The 17,870-nt window shown below is 34.8% G+C and overlaps 2 protein-coding genes across 2 annotated transcripts in view; one reads left to right on the top strand and one right to left on the bottom strand.

Annotated features, from left to right (window-relative positions):
• Positions 1-1,112: 1,112 nt before the first annotated feature.
• On the top strand, positions 1,113-5,935 carry LOC111376950. Its single transcript, XM_022999963.1, has 5 exons — positions 1,113-1,829; positions 2,231-3,115; positions 3,571-4,023; positions 4,127-4,313; positions 4,599-5,935. The coding sequence occupies exons 1-5, from the start codon at positions 1,275-1,277 to the stop codon at positions 5,567-5,569; spliced, it is 3,051 nt and encodes a 1,016-aa protein (XP_022855731.1). The 5' UTR covers positions 1,113-1,274; the 3' UTR covers positions 5,570-5,935.
• An 11,913-nt stretch (positions 5,936-17,848) lies between these two features.
• LOC111376954 (protein NRT1/ PTR FAMILY 5.2-like) overlaps positions 17,849-17,870 on the bottom strand; it is a 4,908-nt gene continuing 4,886 nt past the window's right edge. Inside the window, exon 5 of the mRNA XM_022999968.1 lies at positions 17,849-17,866. Coding sequence (XP_022855736.1) covers positions 17,849-17,866 — 18 coding nt within the window. The remainder of the gene's footprint in view (positions 17,867-17,870) is intronic.

Below are 17,870 nucleotides of genomic sequence, written 5' to 3'. Positions count from 1 at the left end.
ACGGATATCGAATTGAACCCCATACCTCTTACGTACAAAGAAGAACCACTCTTATCATATGAGCTGCCTTTCTTTGCTTAAGGTTGGTACAATCTTTTATTAATATTTAATTATTCTATTTAAAAATTAAAAGGCATAGTGCCGAACAAGGGAATTGAACCTCTATATCTTTAATGCTAGAGCGAGGACGCAACCACACAATATGCACACCCGTTTTGTTGAATCTTTTGCACAACACACATACACACACACACACACATAATGCTTTATAAGTGATATAAAAGTAATATTTGGTACCAATTTGTTGAAGGATTTGATGAGTTTCGGACAAATTAAAGAAATTAAAATTTAGCATAGAATTTAAGAGAAGAAAATTGTACTCTTAAAATTCAATTTCTATAATTCAAATTTTTTGTAATGATGAAATACTATAAATGAGCAATCTTTTTATATTACATTTGATACATAAAAATTAATTGTTAATACATACAAAATCGTCCAAAAAATGGTTCTCCCTTAATGTGATATTTTAATATATTATAGATAGGAAAATTCTACTTGTACATAATTATTGCACATAATGGTGTCTATAATGTGATGTGGCAATCATTTGATAATTGATGTGCAAGTGTGAGATTTAAATTAAAGGTTGGATCCAATATCACGTATAATTATAGACACCATTATGTAAACAATTATGTACATTTAGTACTTCCCTTATAGATATATTTAACATAAACCTTCACTAAAGTTTTTCCATGATGGATCCAACACGGACAGTCGAGTCGGCTCGCATGGACCCGCCCCTGGTCCATTATATAACGCTGTTATACACAAGTTGCATGGTTCATTCAACAAGCAGGCACCGAACTCATTTCGGGACTTCTTCTCTGTCTATTATAAATTCAGTAATTTACTATTTACGTTTGAGTCGCTTCCAAATGTCGTTAGTATTGTCCTTTTCACAAAAACAATAATGTTACTCATGCCACGTAGACTGTCTATGAATAGCATGACAATGTCAACAGATTCAAAGTGTGTCTGCTAACTCTCTACCACCTTTGTCTCTTCGTATTCTTCGCATAACAATAAACTAACCGACCATAACTCTCTCGCTCTCTCTCTAATATTCCCTTCTACTTTTTCTGCTGTCTTGTCCTCCGTTAGAGAAAATATACATATATGCTTAGTAATTTCTCTCTCCCGTCTCCTCCGTCGGATATCTAACGATTTGTCGTCAGAATATTCTTATCGGACGGATATTTCCCCCCACGATGGTCTACCACACCCGGTTGCCTAACAAAACCCACCATTGTCTCGACCCGGATGGATCCCGGTCGGGGCCGGCGAAGGACCTCTTGTGGCCGTTCGGGAAGCTCGACGGTCTTGACAGGGATGATTTGCGGGAGGCTGCGTATGAGATTTTCTTCACGGCTTGCCGGTCGTCGCCGGGGTTCGGTGGAAGGAGCACCCTCACGTATTATAATCCCTCTGATGGAGGAGACGGAAGCGGGCCGGGTTCTCCAATGAAGTCATCCGGTGTGGGAATGTCGGTGAACAGCAGGGTTAAAAGGGCGTTGTGTTTGAAAATGATGAAGCGCTCTAATCCTTCTTCCCGGCGGTCCAGCTCCTGTGGATCTAACCCGATGTCGCCGAGTGCTGCGAGCGGGGCGGTATCGAGCCCCCGCCTCGTGGCCTTCAGTACGGTGCCGCAGCCGAGGATGAGGCGACCAATGACGGCGGCCGAGATCGCCAGACAACAGATGAGGGTGACGGAGCAGAGTGACAATAGGCTACGTAAAACTCTGATGAGGACTCTCGTTGGCCAAGTACGTAATCAATCTAGATGTCATATCTTATTAAAAATGAGTAAATATATTACAGACTTTAGAGGGAATCGACCTAATCTCGAGCTAAAAGGGCAAAACAAAATAACTTCCCACGTCCCCAGCCATCCCTGCATTGTTTTAGAAGAAACTAAATGGAGATTTTCATATGAACTTTGCCTCACAGCATGCATATAGAATCAGAAAATGGGGGCTATATATTCAAAAATCATAAGAATGTATGATTTAATACTGTTTGATTATTTGTTGTTGGATCAAGAATTTATGTTTACCCTTAATTGAGTTTTTGGATGTAAACCTTTGATTTGTGCAGTATATTATCTATTCACAAAGATAGTTAGCCAAGGCATTTGTAACTGACACTGGTTTATTAAATTGATCAGATGGGAAGGCGTGCAGAGACGATAATTCTTCCTCTAGAGCTACTACGCCACCTAAAACCATCTGAATTTAACGATTCTCACGAATATCATTTGTGGCAGAAGCGTCAGCTTAAAGTCCTTGAGGCTGGACTTCTAATACAGCCTGCAATTCCAATTGACAAAACTAACAAATTTGCTATGAAATTGAGAGACATTATCCAGGCTTCCGAGATGAAGGCAATAGACACAGGAAAGAATTCAGAAACTATGAAATCGTTATGCAATTGTGTTATGTCCTTAGCTTGGAGAAGCCCTGATGGCTCCCCTACAGATGTGTGCCATTGGGCTGATGGCTACCCACTAAATGTTCATGTATACATTGCCCTCCTTTACTCGATTTTTGACATAAAGGATGAAACATTAGTCATTGATGAAGTCGATGAATTGCTTGAACTCATGAAGAAAACGTGGTCTACATTGGGAATCAATAGATCGATGCATAATTTGTGTTTCACTTGGGTGTTGTTTGAGCAATATATCGTGACAGGACAGGTGGAGTCAGATCTACTAAGTGCGTCACTTGCTATGTTAACAGAAGTAGCAAGCGATGCTAAGAAAGTTGATAGAGAACCTATGTATGTGAAAATGTTGGCTTCTGCATTGACTGAAATGAAGAGGTGGTTTGAGAAGAGATTGCTCGATTACCATGGAAATTTTGAAAGAGGAACGGTCGGGAAAATGGAAAACATTCTTCCCTTAGTTTTCTCAGCTACCAAGATTTTAGAAGAAGACGTCCCTGGATATATTTCAGAAGCGCAACTAGAAAAGGGAGAAGTGGCTAATGACTCGGATGGAAATAGGATAGATCACTATATCCGATCTTCATTGAGGAATGCATTTGCCAAGGTTTGTATAATTTATAATATGAGTCCATTGGTGAAGGCTAAACTTTTTCTGAAATTCATGTTCATCATCACTATACTTCATTTTTGTTCAAGTTTGCGATCGAACTTTACCTTTGTTTCAAGTTAGTCATTATATCTATTTCAAAGAATTTGACAAACAGAAAACGCGATATGTTAGTCTGGTTTTTTGCCAATTATGTGGTCATCGTGCCAGCTTATCAATTGACAAACCATGAACATGGACAGAATGATCAAATTGTAACAAACATTCAACTTCAGTGACCAACTGGGAGTAAAGTTTAAATTCAACAACCCAACCTTGGAAAAAAAATGAAGTGCAGTGAACAATGTATAGCTTTACTAAAAAAGTTCATTGACCTCTAGTGTTTTAACCCTTGAGGATATATAAGTTTTTTGATAACTTTGTTGATGCTGACATATTGTTATGATTAAAAGATGCTAGAAGAAAAGTGTGTGAATTATGAAGCTCTTGAAGCGCAAGAAGTGTGCGAGGTTCTCATTAAATTAGCTAACGAAACTGAAGAATTGGCTGCAAAGGAAAAGGAAATATTCAGTCGTGTTCTCAAGAAATGGCACCCTATTGGTGCTGGAGTTGCTGCGGTGACTCTGCACTCTTGCTATGGAACTTTGTTGAAGCAGTACCTAACTGGGACACCCTCTCTCACGAGCGAAACAATCTCGATCTTGCAGAGAGCTGGGAGGCTCGAGAAGTTGTTGATTCAGATGGTGGTTGAGGATTCAGGGGAATGTGAAGATGGAGGGAAAGCTATTGTAAGAGAGATGGTTCCTTATGAAGTTGATTCAATCCTTCTAAGGTTAATGAAACAGTGGATTCACGAAAGGTTGAAGAAAGGAAAAGAGCTTTTCCAGAGATCAAAAGACACAGAAGTAAGCATACAATAAGTCAGTTTCAACCGTAATTTAACCTGTATATACATTTTAGCACAGATGAGCAAATAAGTAACTGTTTGTTTGAAATTTTGTGTCGTAGACATGGAATCCGAAGTCCAAAACTGAGCCATATGCACATTCAGCAGTAGACCTGATCAAATTTTCCAAGGAGACAGTGGAGAACTTCTTTGATATTCCAGTAAACAAATCAGAAAATTTAATTTTTGAACTTGCTGATGGCTTGGAGCATCTATTCAAAGAATACATTACATTTGTCACTTCTTGTGGTAAAGAACTAACCATTCTAATTCATTGCATGTTTGGTACACATTACTAGACATGACTAGATAGTATAGAGACAAGATATTAACTGTTTTTTTCACTCCTTTGATATTGTCCAGTAGTGTCAAATTCACTTTACCGAATGCAGCATCATAGTTTTATTTGGAATAAATGTGTACTAGTTAGAGTTTGGTTTCAAAATTGGCATCTAAAGAGATTCTTTTACACAATTCAAGTCTAAACTTAATTTAACAAGGTAATTTCTTGATCTTTCATTTGTTTTTTCACAGGATCAAAGCAGAGTTATCTCCCTACGCTTCCACCTCTAACACGATGTAGCCAGAACTCGAAAATCCTAAAACTGTGGAAAAGAGCAGCATGCAGTGTTGGAGTAGAAGATCCGAACCAAAACATTATAGATGATGGAAATCACCCACGCCCTTCAACTAGCCGTGGAACTCAACGCCTTTACATTCGGCTTAATACCTTACATTACCTTCAGTCTCAGCTCCACTCCCTTGACAAAACATTATCCCTCTCCTCGAAGGTCACTCCCTCCCCCCAGAACCAGATAAATAACAGAAGTAGACAACTTAGCCGTTCTTATTTTGAACATAGCCGATCATCTATACAAGTAGCCTTTGAACACGTGTCAGAAGTTGCTGCCTATCGTTTAATATTCCTTGACTCAAACTCTGTCTTCTATGGAAGTCTATATGTTGGTGATGTAGCAAACTCACGCATTAGGCCAGCATTAAGAATACTGAAGCAGAATCTCTCTCTTTTGTGTGCAATAGTTACTGATCGTGCTCAACCACTTGCACTAAAAGAAGTAATGAAGGCTTCTTTTGAGGCCTACCTTATGGTTTTACTAGCAGGGGGAAGCTCTAGAATCTTTTTGAGGTTTGATCACCCGATGATCGAGGAAGACTTTGATAATTTGAAACGCGTGTTTTATACTTGTGGAGAAACTTTGATAGCTGAGGATGTGGTGGAAAGGGAGGCTGAGACGGTGGAAGGTGTCATAGCATTGATGGGCCAATCGACTGAGCAATTAGTTGAAGATTTCAGCATTGTGGCTTGTGAAGCCAGTGGAATAGGTGTTGTTGGTGTAGGGCAGAAGCTGCCTATGCCTCCGACTACTGGAAAATGGAATCGATCAGATCCTAATACGATACTGAGGATTCTTTGCTATAGAAACGATCGAGCTGCTAATCATTTCTTGAAGAGATCATTCCAGTTAGCAAAGAGATGGGGGTGAGAGTCATTCAAGATTGCAAGGCATGAATTTGAAACTAACAGAACTAATTGAGCTCTTTTGATAATTGTGAAAAAAATGTTTGTTAAAATTTGATGAAGAATGTAAAGAAAGTTGCTTTATAACTTTTCTCATAGTATATAAATTCAGTAATGTTCAAAGATAAACCTGGTGATTTGAGAGCACTTGGGCTAAGTTTTTGGTGGGAAAAGCATAATTTGACTCTTTTCCCCTTTCTTTTTGTAAATCTTGGGTGATCTACTGTTCAGACAGATACTTAGAATGTATATTTTCTCAAGTTCACTATATTGTAATTGATGAGATTTGAGACATTACTTGGAAAACTCTGTGCAGATTTAATTATTTGGTTTTCATGTACAACAGCAAACTAAATACTTTTCTGGTAAATTTGGGGTTGGATGCATAATTCTTTCTTGGAGCTCTTTTCGGCTCATTGCTAAATCTATTGGTGATATTTTCATTTATTCAAAGAGAAAAGAACCCGATATTCTGGACATTTTATTAATATCCCTTTTAACACAAGATCTTAGAAACATAAACACAATGTATGAAAATTTATTCATATTAGCAAATAATCATATTTAAACCAAGTTATATCTATTGATAATAGCCAGAGGTACATAAACCAGAAAAACTTCAGCTATTCACCTTGTTATCATTTGATGCCTGAGAAGTTGTTCCCACCAAAAATGGTTTTCTAAATTCTTTCTCATTGTAGATAGCTAGGATTCTTGTTTAAACGCATAATTAATCCCCTTGAGCTGCTGGTCCACTTGGCTTTTCGACTTTAAGCCCTCGAGTTCTTCTTTAAGCACTTCCATTGTGTTAGCTTGCTCAGATTGAAGATCCCCTAGCAATTGATGTGGTAAGAGGATCCAATCAAATTTCACAACTATTTTTCGACAATAAGAGCCAAGGTGGAGATATGTCGAAGCTGTTTAATTAGTTAGTAGATTACCAGTTGGTTTTACAGTTATAACTATAAGTGTTATGCCCTAAATCCAATCGATTTAAGTTGTAAACACTTTTAATACGTTTAATGCATTTAATTTTGGTAAGATCTATTATTTATTTAAATTAATTTTGTGATAAATATTATTAAATAATAGATTCCGAAGATCCAAGTTTAAGTGATTTGTTAATCATAAGTAGTTGTGATTGTGAGATACAAATTACGTATGATTGGATCTTGAATAAATCGTGGTCGTAAGTAATAACGAGATACAGATATCGTTAATACAAATAGACCATCACGTATGATATTTCTTACTTGTGAAGTAAGTAGCTGATCTCACGAGTTAAAGCGTGGTTACACTTAAATGAACACATGGATGTTTTGGTATAAAACAAAACATTGGAGACCCGTTAAGAGATTCCACATGGATAACTATCTGAGTGTCAGTGGTTAATCTCTAACGTTTAGTAGTGGAATTGTTCCTATGACTTGAGGTCATCATAGTGCCTTATTTGAGGACAGTCATGCTTTGACGGTGTTGGATATTGCTTTACTAAGGGCCGCTAATACGACATTGTTCGGGTGCGTCAAGAACCATATGAAGGTTGTGAATAACCAATAGAGGATTCGTCACTCTTGCATAGTAAGAGATTGTGATCTGCATTTCGTTCAATTGAGTCAATAATGAAATCCTTGGTCAAGGTATACATATAAGTCGAAAAAGAGTTTTCGACTCATATTGACTTAATAGTAGAATGAAAGATATGATCAATAATCGAGATTGACACACTTCCATATCTCGTAGTTGATCGGATCATATTGATGAAGGGATTATAGTTTCATGGTAAACGAACAGTTTTGGTTTTGTCATACCACGTGACATTTTCCGTCACATGTGTTGCCCTGATACATTGCTAGATGTCAATCTGGGATGGCGAGTGTGAATTTGTGATAAATTAAAAGGGTGTTTAATTTATTAGTTTTGATTAGATCAAAATAATATTTCACGTCGTTAGGCATCGTGGTCGGGAACCTGATGGGTCGCACACAAAAGAGAATTGGAAGATTGCAAATTGTCAATTAATTAATTTAACAATCGTTGGATAAATTAATTAATTGGATTGGTTATTTATATCCCCGAATTAATTAATTGGATTAATTAATTCACGGACCGAATTTAATTAAATGGATTAATTAAATATTGGACCGGACCGAGTTGAGCCCGTTTGAGTTTATATAAATACATGGCTAAGGTTTAAGATCCATATTATTTTCATAATTCTTAATGGCACAAGAGGAAAAACCCTAGCAGTTGCAGTCTATTCTCTGTGTGGATAGGTTGGACAATTGGACAGCTGTCGGAGGCAGATTCAAGTTGCTGGAAAAGGGACAACGCAAAGGAGTTTACAAAATCAAGAAAATCGTATAATTCTCATCACAGTTCTTATCTAAATACAAAGATGAATCCTGGTGGGAATTGAAACTGTTTTATTTCCGTTGTGCACGTTTAAATAAATTCTCAACAGTGGTATTAGAGCCAACTTTGTATTTATTATGAATTTAATTACATGTTGATTAAATTAAAAGTTGATTTAATCATGTTTATTCCTCAATCTAGCAATTCTAGTGTTTAATTTTATTTTTCCAAAATCTGATTTAAAAAAAAAAAAATTTGGGTCGATTGGCCGCAGCGACGGTGGCGCGCCCACCGCCACCAACACAGCAGCACGCTGCTACCAAACAACAGTGCAGCGTGCCTACAGGCGCTGCGGACTGCAATGGCTTCGCTGTGCTGCGCCTTAGCTCTGCTGTGGTGGGGGGAACAGTCAGCAGTTCCCCGCCGGCTATTAGGCGGGGCAGCGCCAACAGTGAAAGAGAAAAGAAAAAAAAATTGTTTTTTTATTTTTTTATTTAGGGTTTCACAAGGAGGTTGGAGGCGGGAGCTTTCATTGCAATTAGTGTAATTGCAAGCCTCCGCCTGCAATTTCAGAAGGGGTCAATCTGTAATTTTGAATGGAGGGCATTTCTGCAATTTACGAATATGGAAGCCCCTATTATTAAATTTTCCATTGGGTCAAATTTGCAATTTCAAAAGGAGTTTTAAATATTTGTATTTTAAAATTGGGTTTAAAACGATATTTTAATTGGGTTTGACCCATACCCTAATTTTGACCCAAAATTAAAATTTATTTTAAATTTGACCACTTTTATATTTTGTTAAAATTAGATTTTAACTTAAATATTTAATTTTGACCCTTAATTGAATTTTTATTTTATTTGGGAGTTTTGTCCTAAATTAAAATATTAATTCAATTTTATTAGAGTTGGACTCTAATATTATATTAATTAAAATTTGATTTCAATTAATACCATTTTCCAATGCAAATTAAAATTTAGAGTATGACTCTAATTTAATAATTAATTAAAATTCAATTTTGATTAAATTGCTTCGCCCAATAGTTATGGAATTAGAGTTGGACTCTAATTCGGGATTTAGTTAAAATTTGATTTTAATTAAATAGGCCCATCCATTAAGTTAATTAATTAATATGATTAATTAATTATTTAATTATTTCGATCCAACATTTTAAATTAGTTTTGATGACTATAATTGCTAGATTTATGAGACATTGCATATAATATTAGATATTATACATTGGAAATATTTATGTGATGAATATTTATTTATGGATGATTATGGACTCAACCACATAGATGTGTTGAATGATTGATTTACTTCTTGTTGTTTTATGGGCCTGCGAGTCCTTAATTATTTTGGATCTGCGAGTCCGTTATTATTATTGTTGTTGTGGGTCCGCGAGCTCTTTATTATATTGGACCTGAGAGTCCGTTGTTATAGTTATCATTATAAGCCTGTGAGTCTGATTTCTTTTAGACTTGCATGCCAACTAGTATAAGATACATGTTGCAGGTTAACTAATTGAAGGCGCAAGAAGAGGTGGACACTATGGAGATAGTGCATTGATATTGATCCAATGTTGAACCCCTTAGGAATTGACCAACTAGTCTTCCCTTTGGCTCGAGAAAACTAAATAGAACAAGTCTATAATCATCCATACTATTATATATATATATATATATATATATATAATTACTTGATGAGATCATTGCATGTTAAATCCCTCATTAAAATATTAAGTTAGTATTATTTGCCTTCTATCATTATAGTGAAAAATGAGAATCCTAAATCAACCTCAACTTGTTGAGTACACTCAAGGCTGGTCTATTAAGGATATGTTTGATACTACGAAATATTTGATATTTTTGAATGATGGGTTTGACTTAACTAAAATTTATCTTTTGTTGAGTACATTCAAGGAGATAAGTTTTAGAGGCATGTTAAGCTAACACATAAGATGTGTGAAGACAAAAGAGTTGTCAGCTTAATGATCTGGGAGTTGTATGGAGATACAAGTGAAAACAATATCTACCCAAATGTTTTATTAAGATTTGTTTAGTACACTCAAGATCTTGATACAACGAATGGGATCCCAGCCTACTGGGAATCAAATGTGGATTCAAATAATTTATGTATGAGGGTCATGAATTTATTTTAAACAGTAGGAGCACGTTTAATTAAAGTCCATATTGAATTTGTGCATATGCATTATAATACATATTAGTTCTATATTTTTCGTCATTTACAGTTTTTGAATCATGAGTAATCATATGAATTTGAAAGGCATATCGGATGCCAACAAACTGACTGGACCAAATTTTCTCGATTGATATCGCAATTTAAAATCGTTCTCAAGCATGAGAAAATTGGGTATGTCCTTGAGCAGCCCTTTCCAGTGGTGCCTACTAAAATTCCACTCAGGAAGAGGTGGCTGCTTACAATAAACACAGTGATGACAATAACACTGCAGCATGTGTGATGCTTGCAGCTATGTCACCTGAGTTGCAGAAGCAACATGAGGATATGGATGCTTACACTATGATTTTTCATCTTAAGGAGTTGTATGATGAACAATCTTGTGTGGAGAGGTATGAGACTTCTAAACAATTATACCTATGCAAAATGGCAGAGAGATCTTCAGTCAGTGCTCATGTGCTGAAGATGATTGGTTTCACTGAGAAACTGACTTCATTGGGTTTTATCATGGATCATGAACTAAGTATTGACTTGGTTCTGCAATCTAAGCCAGATAGTTATTCACAGTTCATTACGAGCTTCAATATGAATAAGATCGAATGCAGACTCCCTGAGTTGCTTAATATACTTAAAAATGTGGAGCCCAATGTCAAGGCTAGCACTGGGCATATGTTAGCTATTCATTCCTCCAAGGGCACTAAGAGGAAAATTAAAGGAAGTTTTAAGAAAACATCCAAAAAGGCTAAGGGCAATAACAAAGCAGTCAAAGTAGGCAAGGACTATACCAAATCTGATGACCCATGCTATCACTGTGGAGTGAAAGGTCATTTGGAAGAGGAACTGCAAAGCTTACCTCGCTAGCTTGAAGGGAAAGAAGTCGTCTAAAGCTTCTACTTCAGGAACTAAAGAGAAGTAGACCACTACAGAAAAGAAAAGTTGACATACGCATGGGGAATGGAGCAAGAGTTGCTGCATTAGCTGTAGGGACATACTTCTTACCACTGTCTTTGGGCTTAGTATTAGAATTAGAAAACTGCTATTTCGTTTCCGCAATTACTAAAAACATTATTTCTATTTCGTGTTTGGACATGAATGTTTTTTCAATTAATTTTAAGAACAATTGTTGTTCGTTTTATAAAGATGGGATCTTTTATGGTTGTGGTGTGTTGCAAAATGGAATTTATATTCTTGATACTGAATCGCCTATTATGAGTATAGAAAATAAAAGGCATAAAAGTAATAATCTAAATAATATATACCTCTGGCATTGCAGACTGGGTCATATTAACGACAAACACATTTTCAAGTTACATAAAAATGGATACTTGGGGCCAACTGATTTTGAATCATTTGACAAATGCGAGTCGTGCCTGTTAGGCAAAATGACCAATTTCCCTTTTACTGGAAAAGGAGAAAGAACCACAGAACTGCTGGGACTAATACATACGATGTATGTGGACCCATGTCAATCACCGCCAGAGGTGGTTTCTCTTACCTCATCACATTCACTGATGATCATTCTAGATATGATTATGTGTATCTGATGAAATTTAAGCATGAAGCACTTGAAAAGTTTAAGGAATTCAAACTTGAAGTAGAGAAACAGACTGGTAAAAATATTCTCATGCTGAGAATAGATCGAGGTAGAGAATATTTAAAGGGAGAATTTTTAAATTATTTAAAAGAGAATGAGATTCTCTCACAGTGGACTCCGCCATATACACCGCAACATAATAGTGTATCTGAACGGAGGAATCGCACTTTGTTAGACATGGTGCGATCTATCATGAGCCATGCAAATATTCCAAAATCATTTTGGAGTCATGTACTAATTGCTGCGTGCTACACACTTAATCGTGTCCCATCTAAATTGGTCGACAAAACTCCATGCGAGCTATGGAGAGGAAAAAGACCAAACTTATCTCACATGAAAGTTTGGGACTGTGACGCTTATGTAAAGCGAAATGAATCAGATAAGCTTGAGGCTAAATCTGATAAATGCGTATTTGTGGAATATCCAAAAGAGATAATTGGATATCAATTTTATAATCCCGTTGAGAAGAAGGTGTTCATCTCAAGACATGCCATATTCCTAGAGAAAGAGTTTATTCTAGGATAATGTAGTGGGAGCAAACTAGAACTTGAAGAAGTTCAAGAATCCACATATACTGTTGACCAATTAGATGAACCTGAGTCTAATCCCACACCTGTTGACGGACAAACTCTTGATCAGGATGTAAAGAACCCTGAGGACACTCCAACTCAGCGTAAATCAAGTAGGATCATTCGACCTCCCAGAAAGTATGAATTTACGATTACTAATCAAGTATTATTAGTCGAGGATGATGAACCTACAAATTACGCAGAAGTGAAGTCAAGTGTTGATTCGAAGAGATGGCAAGAAGTCATGGAATCCGAAATGAACTCTATGTATGAGAACAAGGTTTGGACCTTGATTGACCTTCCAGGTAGGAAAAAAATAGATAGGTAGTAAATGGGTTTACAAGAAAAATGTCGATGTGGATGGAAACGTCCATACATACAAAGCAAGGCTAGTAACGAAGGGTTACACACAAAGACAAGGCGTTGACTTTGATGAAACTTTTTCGCTTGTAAACATGCTAAAGTCCATTCGAATTTTGATTGCAATAGTTGCATACCATGATTATGAGATATGGCAAATGAATGTCAAAACTGATTTCCTTAATGGAAACTTACAAGAGGAGGTGTACATGATACAGCTTGAAAGTTTTGAATCCAAAGGAGCCAACAAAGTATGTAAGCTAAATTGATCCATTTATGGATTAAAGCAAGCCTCTAGGAACTGGAATCTTTGTTTTGATGGAACAATCAAAATGTTTGATTTTATCAAAAATGAAGATGAATCGTATGTTTACAAGAAGACAAGTGGGAGCGCGGTCGTATTCCTAATATTATATGTTGATGACATATTATTAATGGGAAACGACATCCCAATGCTTCAATCGGTAAAATTATGGTTGTCAAAAAATTTCTCCATGAAAGATATGGGAGAGGCAGCATGTATCTTGGGAATCAAAATCTATAGAGATAGATCTAAAAGATTACTAAGCTTATCCCAATCTTCGTATATAGATAAAATTTTGAGAAGATTTAATATGGAAGAATCTAAAAGAGGTTTATGTCCCATGTCACATGGGATTTACCTCTCAAAAGATATGTGTCTTAAAACACATGATGCAAGAAGTCGCATGAATAAGATGCCTTATGCTTCGGCGATAGGATCTATCATGTATGCGATGCTATGTACGAGACCAGATGTTTCATATGCTCTAAGTGTTACGAGCAGGTTTCAAGCAAACCCTGGTGAAAAACACTGGATAGCGGTTAAGAACATTCTTAAATACTTGAGAAGGACTAAAGATGTGTTCTTGATCTATGGAGGAAATAAACTGAAAATTCATGGGTATACTGATGCCAACTTTCAAACTGACAAAGATGATAGCAAGTCTCAATCAAGATATATGTTTACTCTCAACAATGGAGCGGTTAGTTGGAAAAGTTCCAAACAGGAGACAACCGTTGATTCAACAACAGAAGCCGAGTACATTGCTGCTTCTGAAGCAACGAAGGAAACTGTCTGGATCAAGAAGTTCATTAATGAATTTGGAATTGTTCCTAGCATTATTGATCCTATACTTTTATATTGTGATAACAATGGAGCCATCGCACAAGCGAAGGAACCGAGGTCTTATCAACGATCCAAACATGTGTTAAGGCGATATTATCACATCAGGGAGATTATACAAAGAAATGACGGAACGATAGAGCGAATTTCCACAGATGACAATATTGCAGATCCACTGACAAAGTCATTGTCACATCAGAAACATGATCATCATGTGGACGCTTATGGTATTAAATACATGAGTGATTGGATCTAGTGCAAGTGGGAGTTTGTAAGTGTTATACACTAGATCCAATCGATTTAGGTTGTAAACACTTTTAATATGTTTAATGCATTTAATTTTGGCAAGATCTATTATTTATTTAAATTAATTTTGTGATAAATAATATTAAATAATAGAGTCCGAATATCCAAGTTTAAGTGATTTGTTAATCACAAGGAGTTGTCATTGTGAGATACAAATTACGTATGATTGGATCTTGAATAATGCGCACAATTACGAGGCATTTATACGTAAAACACTAATAGAAACTAACTCCAAATGGTCATTATTCTGAAATGGGTGCTTAGTACCAGGATCGCTAATTTGCCTAGCTGTGGTAGATTTAGCATACTCGTGGATGGTCCCGTTTCAAACACCATTGGAATTTTATAAACGGAATCATTTATTTCAAATATAATTACAGAATTGAATCAAGCTGAACATTTCAATTATGATTTGGTTCCAAGAAAATTGATAAAGATAAAAAGCTTAAATAAAAAGAAAATTATCAATCAATAATATCAAATCTGTTGTGAAATTAAAGGAAATGAAAGAAATATGTGATTCAAAAAGTGAAGTGTAAAACAATGGACCCATATATGTATGGTTTTAATGAGAGTTATAAATTGATCGAGTTATAAACTTCTAAAGTAAGACTTATCAAAGTATTCTCATACGACTTAATAGTCATTATAATAGTTATCTCATAATTTCATAACACTGTTCGTTTGATGACTCTTTGACAATAACTATTTCGTTAAAAATCTTGTTTGACAAAAACTTAAGGGGAAAATTCAAACAAATGGAAAAAGAATTCAATTAATTGTTAAAATTTTAGAGTATTATGGGAAAATGCTGCATAATTAAAGCATTGTCATGAAAGTTTAATGGGACAAAATCTACATGAAAGAAAAAGAGTAGTGCTACTCCATTTGGTGATATCACTACAGATCATTGAGCTAATGCATTTCAATCCCCGAGTACCAATTTCTTGAATGTAGATGGTGGTAATACTTTTGTAAATAAGTTAGACACATTATCACTTGAAAATTTATTGAATATCGGCATTTGCTATTCTTCAAAAACTTATGTGTATAAAAGAATTTTGGACAAATATTCTTTCTTTTGTTCCCTTTGATGTAGCATCCTTTGAATTTTGCAATACAAGTTGCACTACTTTCAAACAATATTGTTAGACTATCCTTTATTGAAGCTAATTCACATGATACTTGGATATGATAGATCATGTTCTTGAACCTTATATATTCTCAACTTGCTTTATTGGATTGCAATAATTTCATAATAATTTGAATATGTTGCTATCAATGTTTGCTTTATAGATCTCCAATATATAGTTGTTTTTAATGTGTAAATACATATTATTTACAGTGTTACTTTATATGGATTAGAGAGATAACTTGTATATGCAGATGCTACTAAAGAATATTCTAATTTTCTGAAATAAATAATCTCATGTCAATAGTACATCTTGGGTAATGAAGTTGAACACCGATCCAATGCCTTCTCATAGTTGATGTACAACCAGGGACGTATCTAGCGGGACTGTAGTGAGCCCCAGCCCATTTAGTGCCTTTTTTGTGTTAAAAAAGATACTTTCTATGTCTAAGTTTATTTGTTTTCTACATATGAACCCGACTTGTAGTTTGGTCCCGAATCCACCCCTATGTACAGCTATATCTAATTGAATGTAGTTTACAAGATAAGTTAATGTGCCTATTACACTTAAGTATGTTACTTTATAACCAATAATTTTTTTCCCATCTTCAAGTGGGTGAAATTTATAGTTTTCACGGCGTGATCAACTGAGGAAGACAATGGATATACTTTTCCTTATATGAAAATTGTTGAATAAATCATTTTTATTGAAAATGTTCAATTTTCAACCCAAGACAAAAATCGATTTTTTCTTCAAATCTTTCATCTCAAACTTACTTTTCAAACAATTTACAATTTTGTTGAACATTTCAGGAGTTCCTGTTAGATATAAATCGTGAGCATAAACTATATCAAATATATTTATTTTCTTTATAAAAACATATCGACATGCATCTTTATTTTTATAACCATCTTACAATAAATATTCTGTAAGGCAATTATACAACATTCAGATTTTTTTTATCCGTATAATGATCTTTGTAGTTTGCCTCATGTTTTCGAATGTTTTTATCCGTATAAACCGTGCTTTTGTACATCTAACCAATTTTTGCCTCATGTTTATAAACTATCTATAAACACTCAAGTTACTATTTACTCACACATCTCGAAAAAACCACAAATGCTATCAATTTATTCACCGTTCATTTATATTTGTTTATAATTTAATTTTCACGTCCAATACCAATCTGTATAATATTCGTACATTAATATTGCAATTTTTTCTAACCATCTTTATTTTTGGCATTTGAACAAAAAGAACATTGTTTTGTTTAAAATAACTGCCAATTCAACAAAAACGAACATTCAAATCGTGTCATCGTTGAAAATTTGAAATTCAATACATTTAAAATTAAATTCCACATCAAACTTCTTTCTTCTCCCCTCATTTAAAATCATGACAACTCTACATAAAACATTCATCTTTTTCTCACAGACAAGAAGAATAAAATTAAAAATCACATTTATGGAGACTCTTTTATTTTTCTATATTTCGACTTCATTTTGTGTCCTTGTAGCATTTTGGTAAATTATCATATATAAGTAAACTCAGGGGTATTTGATACATTTTTTTTTACGTAAACAGATGCATTTTACCCGAAAACTATAAAGGAATTATATTCATATCATAATTTTATTTCTTGCACTACATTTAATTACAATGAAACTTTTCAATATTTGGTCATTTCAACACTTATTCCTCAATTTTTTTATAATACTTAATCCTTAAACTTCAATTGGTTAGCACATCTTATCTCTAATGATGATTTTGGACCAAATATTCTTCTAACATGCATTAAAATGAAACTTTTGTTGTTGTTTATACCCCTTATTTAAAAGTATGGGAGGCAAATAAGTATTTTACACTTTCCTAACAAACTTTTGGGACTAAAACTGTTACTATTAGATAAGATATAAAAATTAGTAGAGGGTTGTGGTAAGAATTTGATGAAAATTTGGGTATGTAAGTGCAAAAACGACTAAAGTTAAAGGACATTCATGACAATAAAAATGAGATGTAGCTAGAAAATATAGTGTGAATAAGTAGCCAAAATATAATGGTTAGGCCTTTAGTCACTTTTGACTGACTGGGCCTTTTAAATGAGTTTTCTCAATAATTAAATTATTGGGACCTTCAAAAAAGTAGACATTTTATTTTTTCCTTTAATCAAGTGTAAAGAATGCCATTTCCTCAAGTAGAAATGAAATAGTTTAAGAAGCCATTTTATTTTTCCTTTAATCAAGTGTAAAGAATGCAGTTTCCTCAAGTAGAAATTAAATAGTTTAAGAGCACTTTGCATAGATTTCATTTTCTTAGTCAAATATTAATTTCAATCACATATTTTGTAAGACTAATAATTGGTTCTCAATTATCAAGTATATTAATAAAATTTTAGCAAAATAAAATGAAACACAAACACCTGTTAAAAAAAATAAAAAGAGAAGGAAAGAAGAGGAAAGAAATCCGAAGGGAGACATAGTATCATTCACCTAATGTGGAATACAATAATTTCATTTTTTTCAGGTTGTTGTTTCTTGATCAATTACCCTATGCTTCGATGCTGCCAATTCTTCCCTTAGCACTCTCATTGAATCGGAGACTTCTGC

This window comes from Olea europaea, unplaced genomic scaffold, assembly GCF_002742605.1.
Source record: "Olea europaea var. sylvestris unplaced genomic scaffold, O_europaea_v1 scaffold1586, whole genome shotgun sequence".
NCBI lineage: Eukaryota > Viridiplantae > Streptophyta > Magnoliopsida > Lamiales > Oleaceae > Olea > Olea europaea.
Note: the sequence above shows the minus strand (reverse complement) of the source record. Positions and strands in the feature narration are given on the sequence as shown.

What these genes read in the sequence shown, in the direction of transcription:
- LOC111376950 (XM_022999963.1), top strand. Translation starts at nt 1,275, where the DNA reads ATGGTCTACCACACCCGGTTGCCTAACAAAACCCACCATTGTCTCGAC. An exon ending in TGAGGACTCTCGTTGGCCAA is followed by an intron (nt 1,830 to 2,230) that starts GTACGTAATCAA and finishes TAAATTGATCAG; the next exon opens with ATGGGAAGGCGTGCAGAGAC. An exon ending in TACATTTGTCACTTCTTGTG is followed by an intron (nt 4,314 to 4,598) that starts GTAAAGAACTAA and finishes GTTTTTTCACAG; the next exon opens with GATCAAAGCAGAGTTATCTC.